This window comes from Syngnathus floridae, chromosome 3, assembly GCF_059516105.1.
Source record: "Syngnathus floridae isolate MCC-2025c chromosome 3, RoL_Sflo_1.0, whole genome shotgun sequence".
NCBI lineage: Eukaryota > Metazoa > Chordata > Actinopteri > Syngnathiformes > Syngnathidae > Syngnathus > Syngnathus floridae.
In genome coordinates, this window is record NC_142415.1 from 1,321,346 (window position 1) to 1,331,991 (window position 10,646).

A 10,646-nucleotide genomic window follows, 5' to 3' on the forward strand; every position below is an offset into this window, starting at 1 on the left:
CCTTCACAGACGTCTCCCCCCAGTAGGCTAGGCTACTCTTTTTCACTCTTCACCACGCTACTCACGACGTTGTCGATAGTCCACCGATCCACTCCTCCCCTCTAGCTGAAGCTGGCCGTCCGGTTCAAGCACACCTGGTGTGCTAACAGGTGTTGTGCCAAAGTAGGTTCCCCCATGAAGATTTGTTTCCCCTGCCGCGGGAGCGCGCACACCTTGTTTGGAAAGCTGTGGAAAGCTAAAAACCGATGCCGTACGGCAACAGCACTGTTTTCAATAAAAACATGAAGAACACACGTTTACGTCAGACAATTTTCATTTTTAGAAAGGGTTTATTTCATTTTATTTCTTTAAGTTCATTCGTGTTCTGCCATTGACATGAGGTGCGTTCAAAGACCAGTCGTCCAGACGGAACACTCATTCACTTCACCAAAAAGCAATTACAGTCAAACCTCAGTTTTCGACCACAATCCGTTCCAGAAGGTGGTTCGAGAAGAGAATCGGTCGAATTTCGAATCTATTTTTCCAAATACAAATAATGGAAAAAAAATTAATCTGTTCCAAGACTAAAAAAAACAACGCATTTTTTAAGCATTTTTTCATTTGCGCATTTTTGTCCGATCGCGCAACTGCAGCGCACCGCCGAACGCGCAACCGTAGCGCGCCGCCGACCGCGCTACTGCACCGCGCTGGTCGCAGTATTGTGACAGAGCCGTCGCTGAAATTTAGAAAATATTCTTAAAGTCCTGATGTACTTTCCAAAATGTAAATGGACCTCAGTGCGCAGGGAGCTTAATTTGGTCCGGTCGCGCAACGCAGCGCGCCGGGCGCTCACTGTCGAATTGCTTTAAGAGCGTCTTTGTGTTTTAGGATAGCTTTACTGCTCCCACTTGCTTTCTTTGAAGGCATGATTAGGGGTTAATACAATCCTCAAAGTAACAAAAATACAATAACGAACGGAGTCAGTCGGCATCCGGGCCGCACGGTCGGGTTTTCTCCGGTCCTTTCGGCTCATCTCGTGAGGTTCAACCTCCGAATTTTGCTCAACAACCGAAGCAAAAAAATCTCGAATTTTTCGTTCGAATTCCGATTTGTTCGCGAACCGGGATGTTTGAAAACCAAGGTTTGACTGTAAATAATTACGTGAGCTCTTTGCATAAACCTCGATGCAAAGGACCTCCACTTTTTGGGGAACATTACATGCTACAAGGAGTATATATTACAAAGGAGACCTTATACTTCATTGTGATCATCATTAATCCATTTTTATTGTTCAGGTGTTTTCAAAGCAACTTAATATTTTTGCATTTATTAATTTGCATTAAAATGAGTGACAATTAAATGAAATTATTAAAAGTTACAAGGGGGATCAAATCCTCACAGCGGCCCTGTAGGAATTTGTTTCCCCCTCCCACTTTGAGAACGGTGAGTCCTGGACATTGACTGACTTCTTCTCTGTCTTCCTGGGGGTTTGTTCAAGTAGTACCCCTCGCCATTTAAAACGGTGTATATGTGTGTGTGTTTAATTAATGAAGTGCACTTCGATTTACATGTTTGAAAAGCTAAACCAATACATATTTTAGGAGAGGGTTTTAGGAGAGGGAAAGTTATTATTTTTTATGTATGTTATATGATGAAAAAATGTTAGAATTCAAGTTTGAATTTAGGACAATCTTGTTTGACCAAAAGAAGGACAATGAAATTATTTATTTGTTTATTTATATGATTATTTATTTGCTATCCATTATTGTAAAGTTATCACTGCACAAATCATTTATTTATTTTTTCTTCTCCGTTATTATTAAGTTAGTACTGCACAATGCATTCAATAATTTCTTCACTATGAGTACTCAGTCATACAACAGTTAAAAGGAACATTTGTAATAAAACCTTCTCCTAAAATATGTATTGGTTTAGCTTTTCAAACATGTAAATCGAAGTGCACCTCATTAATTAAACACACACACACATATACACAGTTTTAAATGGGGGGGGGGGGTACTTATGTATTCTCACAGGGCTGCTAACATTAATCTTTCATATTAAGACCAGGGCCGCAAATTATTGTCCCGGGGGCCGTAGTTGGCCCGCGGGTCGTGAGTTCGAGACCTCTGATCTAAAACATTTAAAAAATCATTAAAATCATTTAAGAGCAGCTGTAGTTGTGCTGTGCTGTTTTATAAAACCAGATTGAAAAGGAGATAAAATAATATTAGTGTCAAAATATTGCTTCAGTTGATCGCTGACTAATTTATTATCTATTCATTATTTGCACAACGGGACAGGAACAACTGGAGCAGAAACAGATGAGAAGCAACAGTAGACACCGACAAGGAGAAACATGCGGCCAGGCTTTAAATACACAGGGTAACAAGAAGGAGCAGGTGACAGTCATTACGGTGACTGAGGGAATATGTGGCACGGGCACGCGACGTAATAAAATAAAATGGACGTGAGACAGTGTGATAAGTGCGTGGCCATCTCGGAAACTATGGAAACTAGGACTCCACATAATGTGGATTGTTATTCGAGAAATGATTAGTTCATCAGCAAGTTCTGAAGAAACCTTAAACAATCCTGAACATTTGAATCAGGTGTTGTACAGCAGGGTCAGATGGGAAACAGGCCAAGATCCTGTTGATCCTGTTTCATGTGTTTTTGCGGTATTAACTGGCGAATGTACAGTTTAAATTCAGTTTTTCTAATGCTTAAGATACAAAAAAATTTAATATTTTGTTTTCCTTATTATGACCTGACTCACAGTTTCGGTTTGTGGAAAACAGCAAATCTTTATTGTTTAATGTGTTGTAAGCGTAGCAAAACATAAGTACCGTAATTTCACAACCATAGGGCGCACATAAATGCCTTTAATTTTCTCGAAAAACGAAGGTGCGCCTTTTAAGAAGGTGTGCCTTATGTGTGGACCAAATTCAAAAGTATGTAGAGTTGTTTTGTGTGGCTTCCGTAGTATACAGGCGTAGACGTAGATCGGGACAAAAAAAAAAAAACAATCAGAGGACTAGACGTAATACGTAGAGGAGTACGTACCTTCGCCGCCATTGTTTTGAGTGGCTTCCGCCACGTAGATCGGGACAAAAAAAAAACCAATCACAAGTCTAGACGTGTCACCTGAAGGAGTGCATACCTTCGCCGCCGTTGTCTTGTGTGTCGATCGAGGCAGTAAACCAATTCGACAACTGGATGGCGTAGAGGAGTACGTACCTCCGCCCCCATTGGTAAATAAATACTATCGTTTGAGCAAAGTACGTACCTCCGCTGCAATTGAGAAATAAATACTACCGTTTGTGCAAATCTGTTAAGTTGCTTTGTGTGGCTTCCGCCGCACAGAGACGTAATAAACAGGCGTAATATGTAGACACGATGAACCAATAAGAGGACATTACATTTTACGTAAATCAGGGCAGTAAACCAATCAGAGGACTTCATGTAAGACGTAGAGTACGTACCTCCACCGCCACTGATAAAGAAATACAATCGTTTGTGCAAAGAAAACAGCATGAGGACCCTCTAAAATGGCATAGACAAAGAGACATGCTAACGAGGCACAATTCTAGCTTCCTGGGAAGCCAGGATCATTGCCAAAGAGCAACATGACAATGACGAAACAATGACGAGGGAAATATGCATGTCAGAAGGCGAACTTACCCAACTGTTTAATTTGGATACAGAAGATGAGGACTTGGACGGATTTGCGTACGAATATCGATCAATAAAATGTGAGTACAGTAGAGCACATGGTTAAACAATAGAATAAAGTACAACTGAACTCACTTCCTTGCTCCCGTGATGGGGTTTTTTTTGGTCACTGTAAATCATGGCATGCATGCATCCTATGATGCGGCGCGCATCTATGTGTGTGTTAAATACAGTAATGGCACACATAACTGAGACTGCGCCTTTTAGTACGGTGTGCTCTTTGGTCGTGAAAATATGGTAATCCTTTTAATATGCTTCCTCCCACAACTTAGGGTTCAAGTAAAAAAAAAAAAGATGGGGGGGTGGTATTCAATCGGTATTGGAAAAAGCAATATTATGACTGATGACAACCGTAAGTAAATGAGCTCAACTCATACATCAAGTATGATGTATGTATGACTTGATGCATCAAGTCATACTTTGTAGTGAAGTCATACTTTGAAGTTCACTCTAAAAACGGCTTCATCTGTATGTAAATAGCCAGGAGCTCCACATAAATTGCAGAGCAATTGACAAGTTATTAATAGCATGGGAGTTTCTGCTGTTAACAAGGCCAGTCTGCAGCCCACTAATTGTTCTCACCAGCAGAAATAAAACCTTAATTTCTTGAAAATTATTCTCAGGTAGGTAGGTAGGAAGGGAGGTTGTCAACACCGGCCGGATGAGCAGGCTGTCGCTGAGTCACGTAGGTCCTGACCGATGTGCCCAGCCATCCCAGCTGTCAGGGCCAGGAACAGGATCCGCTCACGCCGAGGTGTGGTAGTCGGCACCAGCATCGCCATGTGGACAGCCAAACCTGGGACGGCCCCGACCATGGCCACACATCCCTGTGGGCAAATATCACATTACAGATAAAAAGACAGAGAAAAAAAGGGAAATAAAGAGAAAAGGGAGAACACTGCTAGGAGACTGCCCGCATTCAGGCGACACAATGGTTTACAACCCGCTAAACAACAAAGCCAACTAATGTTGGCTTCCAAAGTTTTGTTCAACATCAGAGGTTGCGTCAAAATCTGAATATGTTGGGTACAGGGTGTCAATAATTTCTACAAATACAATAGGGATAATCTCACAGTCGCTGTTCTGAGCCTTACAAAAGATTAGATTTTTTTTTATTTTAATGAGGATACTAAGTTTGGGAGATGGATGGGGGACTCTCATAGAGGGGTTGGGTGCATGGAGGTTGCATGTGGCCCGCAGACCGCCATTTGCCAAAACACTGCTGAAGTTTGTTACGGGCATCACTGCCCACAATCCTAAGGAGGACAAATGATAAAGAAAAACGATCGATAGATTAAAGTTATAAATAAAATAAATAAATAATATTTTGCTCAAGAACAGTATGCAGGGTACTGTTCCTAATCCTTAACAGTTTGTGTAAGAGCTAGATGTTGTCCTCTGTCTGAAATATTTGCTCTTTGTTCTCTAACAGAACTTCACCTATAAGTGGGATCGCAGCCACAGCTGCTCTGTTACAGATGTCGATAGGATCAGATATGAAGCAACTGTTCAACTCATGTTCAAGTATGTACAATTGAGATTATGATGTTTATTAGTTAATAAATGGTGTTTTTTGAGTTGATCCCAAACTTTGTGCATATAATCTCTAGAGAGCAAGTCAAGGAGCCAACGGAAGAAGAATTGCTTTGTCAGCTACAACAGCACCGCCACCTTCACTTACGCTGGGGACACACGACCCAAACTCACAGTGAAAGTACAGTACATGCAAACCTCTGGTATTTTAGGTTGTAGTGTAGCAATTCTTTAACAACTTTATTTTTATTTGCCAGTAAAAGAAAAGCATTTTTGGACACATACATGAATCCTCAAGGTTTCTCGGAATCTGAATGTTTTGTTATTCTGCTAAATTCCAAAAAATTACCAATTGAATTCAACAAGACAGACGGATTTATCCCGGTGCAAAAATCTTAAAAACTAATTATGTATTCAACCAATTCCCTTTAAAATAGCTAAATAATTCAATGAGTTTTAATGAATGAAGCTAAACACAAACATTAGCTGTTGTATGGCTATGGTTTTTGTCTTTGCCATCCACAACCACATGCACACTAACACTGAGCAAGAATCAATCCTGCACGACCCCCTCTCAAGGCAACTGTACCCACAGGCCACCAGTGACTTCCGCTAAAAATTAACACAATTATTTTGATTGGTTAGTAAATGCAGAAGAAGCATTTAAATTTAACCCAGCACATAGGCGTCACTTCCTTAAAGGGATTACAGACGATCTTTCCGACAGCTCAGAAACCAGAGCCTATTTGTCTGTTTTTGAATACTGCTTATGCGCAGGTACCTCCTCCCACCCTTCCCTGATGTTTTTAACAAATGACTCCACATTCACATGCACGAGCGCCATATTTGAGGTTGTCTTCTCAAAGAAGTCAAAAACAGAATTTCTTTTGCGAGAACCTTCATCATCACAAAGTTCATTAACCATTTTCACTCAGAAGTCAAGTAGGGAACACTAAAACTAGTTTTAATCACAAGTTACACACATCGCAGTACTTGGCGCAAGGACGTGAGCAAGCATGGATATCAACAAAACCCGGAAAACATATTGATTGATGACTTAACTGACCAATTCACGCCGACAATGATTGGGTGAGGTTTTTCTGGTCCCACAGAGCGCACAGTTTATATATAATAATAAATAAGACGACCTATTTAGACATCTGTCAGTGGTATGTAGGGAGACATTTGAGAAATATTACAACAAAATACATTCTAAATAAGATCCTCTCTAATACCATTAAAATACACTTTCAGTGAATCTAATTAAAATAAAATGAATAAAAGATAGCATAGCCTATAAAACAACCTCAACATAAATGACAAGCTCTAGCCTATTTAGTGCAAAATATGCCTGCAAGATATTTATAAGGGCAAATGAAGTACAGTCAAACGTCGGTTTTCGAACGTCCCGGTTGTCGAACAAATCGGAATTCGAACGAAAAATTTGAGATTTTTTTGCTTCGGTTGTCGAACAAAATTCGGAGGTCGAACCTCTTGATATGAGCCAAAAGGACCCGAGAAAACCCGACCGTGCGGACCGGATGCCGACTGATTCCATTTGTTATTGTATTTTCGTTACTTTGAGGAATGTATTCATCCCTAATCATGCCTCCAAAGAAAGCAAGTGGGAGCAGTAAAGCATCCTAAAACACAAAGAGGCTCTTTAAGCAATGTGACAGTGAGCGCCTGGTGCGCTGCGGTTGCGCGATCGGACCAAATTAAGCTCCCTGCGCACTGAGGTCCACTTAAATTTTGGAAAGTACATCAGAACTTTAAAAATATTTTCTAAATTTCAGCGACGGCTCTGTCACAATAATGCGACCAGCATGGTGCAGTTGCGCGGTCGGCGGCGCGCTACGGTTGCGCGTTCGACGGTGCGCTGCAGTTGCGCAGTTGGACAAAAATGCGCAAATGAGAAAAATTATTATAAAAGGCGTTTTTTTTAGGTCTTGGAACAGATTCAAAATGTTTTCCATTATTTGTAATGGGATAAATAGATTCGGAAATCGACCGATTCACTTCTCGAACCGCCTTCTGGAACAGATTGTGGTCGAAAACCGAGGTTTGGCTGTGAATCTTTTGGGTAACAATTACTATCAATGGGTGAAAAACAGTGACGTCCGGTGAGGGTTGGGGTTGGTGAGGCACTGACTCAGATTTACAAACGTACTGTATGACGCTAAGGCACTGACTCACAAATCAGATTTACAAGCATACATGGTTGTTATCCCATTCTTGATTAAATTTAATAGCATTTTAAACACACCACTGTACATTTAAACACACCACTGCAGTATTCTTACCTTTACTTGTAAATTAAGTCTTTTTTTAGAGTACCAATCCTTTTGAAACGAACGTGTTGTAGTCCGTCCCGGGAGGCCTGTAGTTTGAATTAATCCTCGCAAATCTGGCGTTGGTCTTCCCTTATGATTTCTTGCTTTGACTGAAAGTCAAGTTTTGAAAAATGTCTTATCTTCGAGATTATATCCTCCATTTTCAGGGAAAATAAAGCCAAATAGCAACGCGTTAGCACCGAATGTTGTTGGTTGTTTTTCTTTTCTTTTTTTCTTCTTAATTTACTCTCGCATTTACTCGTGGCGTGAACTATTAGCCGCAGGCTCACTATCGCCCCATCTTTGAGGCAAAAGTACTGACTGCCTCAAGCCCCGTATTTTCCCGCTGACTGCAAGCACGTGCCGTTTGCACTCGCTCAGTACAGTGTGTGAGTAGTGCACACGCTCACACGCACGCCCTGAGAGGCACTACCCGTCACTGCCTCAGCCTCCATGATTCTCGTCTCCCGTTGTTATTTGAACAAGAAATACAGCTATTTTGACTATGAAAATGATCCAAATGTATAGGAAACACACCAAAATTGCATTAAAAGCATAGACCACAGGACGGATATTTTATTATGTTTTATTATATTATTCATTTTTTAACAACTTATGGTGATAGTTGAGGAAACCATGTTGAGCCCTTTACCGCCCCTGGTGGCAAGGTGAGGCACTGCCTCACCTGCCTCCTATGAGTGCACGTGCCTGGTGAAAAAAGAGAAAATAAAAAAAACCGTTATGCCTGTGGTTCTTTCTAGTTGTTTTCAGCACTAATCTTCCTTTCCTCTCTCTCAGCCATGGCAGTACAGGAAGGTGAGACAGAGCTGCTGGAGAACAGAGCTCATTAAGACACACCTGCTAAAAATCTACAGATGGCTTCTTAAGGATGCTCCAGATGCTATTCCTGTGCCAGACATTTTTGCCTTTGCAGCCATTCACACATGCTTCTGCTTCCCACTGGGAGTTATTCTTTTTTTTTTCCTCCTTGAGATGATTTTGTGTTTTGCATTTGTTTCAAGAAGAGTCAATCCCTAAGAGGTGATTTTTCTGTATTTGTGCTCAAATAAATTTGAATTATTCTGCACCTGGGTTCCTTGCTCCTTGATAGCAACACAATCATCTGGCTAGCAATGGACCAAGGGACTCTGAGTGACTTAAATAAATGCTATCCAGCCAGGCTGCTCAGGTGAGCAACGAGGTCACATGTTAATGAGACCACGTTGCACCAGATCATGGATCATCCAATGCAAGCGTGGCACACCTGGGCCGACAAATCAATACAATGTGGGACCAGCAAATTCCACCAGCAGGTTCCTTCTCCCCCATTTACCAGATGACCCGACTGCCAGTCCAGCACCCCAATCCAGAGAACCATACATTCTCATTCCTGACAGGTATTCAGGAGAATAAGGGCTATGGGCTCAGTTTCTCCACCGGGGTTATTGGGCTTTATATGCTACTCACCAATCCAAAATAGCTTTTGTAATGACTTTGCCCTCAGGTCAGGCAGCAGCCTGGTCACTTGCAATCTCAACTCAACAATCAGAAATCCTCACAGATGGTTTGTTCACCAAAGAAATGAAACCGATATTTGACCACCCAGTGAAAGGCCATAGGACACTTCCAGCACGGTAGTGCAATCACCTTCCACATTTTGGCAGTGAAGAGCAGGTAGGGGGACTCGTCATTTCAAACCATATTTCTAAAGGGGTTGTCCAGTGAGATGAAGTACGAATTGGTGCTCAGAAATGGCAGCCCATCCCTGAACCATCTGATAGACTTGGCTATCTGGTTAGACAATGTGAGGGAGCAATAAACAACGATCTTACACTGGCAATCACTTCACCCCCTGGACTCACCACAGGTCCCATGTAACACCAACTATGGCACTCCCGAGCACCACCCAGTATCACGCCACTCTCCGGAGGACGAGTCATGCAGTTAGGATGGAAGGGCCTGAGCGAGCGACAGATAGAGCAAAAGTTTTGCCTTTACTGCTGGACGAAAGGACACTTCAACTCCTGTTTTGAGCTGCCCAAAAGGCCAGGCTCACCGGTAACCAGGAGGAAATTAGTTCACTTCCTCCGCTGCTCAGATTCAGGTGATTGGTATAATCAGTTCCACTCCACTCCGGTAGAGGTCAAAGTTGAAAATGTTAACCTTGTGACTTGACCTGAAACTTGACTTAAAAAACATATCCTCTCTCTAACCCTAACCCACCTTTCGCGAATGCGCTACGTCGCGGGTTTATAAGGGACAGGAGAACGACCCCTGGACAGCAGTGCTTTTTTCCTACGTGCGCGGGACCTAGCTGCATACACAGCGCTTGTCCTCAGTGAAGCACATTGCTCAGAGGCACGCCCCGCGCTATGACCACTCATTGTCGCTGTACCGACGCTTTCTGCACAGCGGTGCATTTTTCCTTCGTGCACAGTTGTGTCACGTCTCAGGTTCCAGTCCTTCTGGTCAGCTGACGTGCCCTCCGTGCGAGACCTCAGGGCGCGTGTTGCCAATACGGAACTGCACGTCAGACCCACTGTTTCCGGTCTGAGTGCACGCTGGCGCGTCTTGCTGCCGCTACTCATCGATTGTTTTCACTGTTTTACTGTGTTTAGTAAACTCACCTGGCTTCTTGGTTAAAATGTTGTCCTCTAAGTGGATTTTCTGGTCTGCATTTGCTTGGATTACGCTGTTGACAGACTTTGATTATTCCTTTAAGGTTTGATTATTCCAGTCAGAACCCGGTCTGTTTGCTTCATCTATACTGCCTCCTGGTTCACCCCAGATCTCCGCTCCATGAAGTCCAAAGGATGTCAACTTGAACGCCTCCATAAAGACTGGTCTCACTGTTCACCATGACATGTACAAAAACCACATTTTACAGTACAAGGACTCTGTTGCTTCAGCCAAATCCATTCACTTCTCCATTCTCATTTCTTCCAACCGTGGTAACACTAAGGCTCTTTTCTCACTCCTCAACAAAATTCATCAACCCCCAGATCTCCTGCCCCCCCCACCTGTACTCCTCTGACACTTGTAACTCACTCCTTCCGTTTTTCACTC

General features: G+C 42.4%; 1 protein-coding gene across 14 annotated transcripts in view; it reads left to right on the forward strand.

Annotated features, from left to right (window-relative positions):
• The window catches only part of tpcn2 (two pore segment channel 2), a 145,515-nt gene extending 136,848 nt beyond the window's left edge, over window positions 1-8,667 (forward strand). For 6 of the 14 annotated variants that reach the window (XR_015857503.1, XR_015857507.1, XR_015857504.1 and 3 more), the window contains 2 exons: window positions 5,147-5,238; window positions 5,325-5,341. Coding sequence is in view for 1 of the 14 variants with exons in the window: in XM_088371121.1 (XP_088227247.1) it covers window positions 5,147-5,238; window positions 5,325-5,428; window positions 8,379-8,431 (249 nt within the window). In the remaining 13 variants the exon portion in view is untranslated. Of the gene's footprint in view, window positions 1-5,146; window positions 5,239-5,324; window positions 5,429-8,378 lie in introns of those variants that run through there. The other 8 variants (XR_015857511.1, XR_015857501.1, XR_015857505.1 and 5 more) reach the window with 3 other exon arrangements.
• The last annotated feature ends 1,979 nt before the right edge of the window (window positions 8,668-10,646 follow it).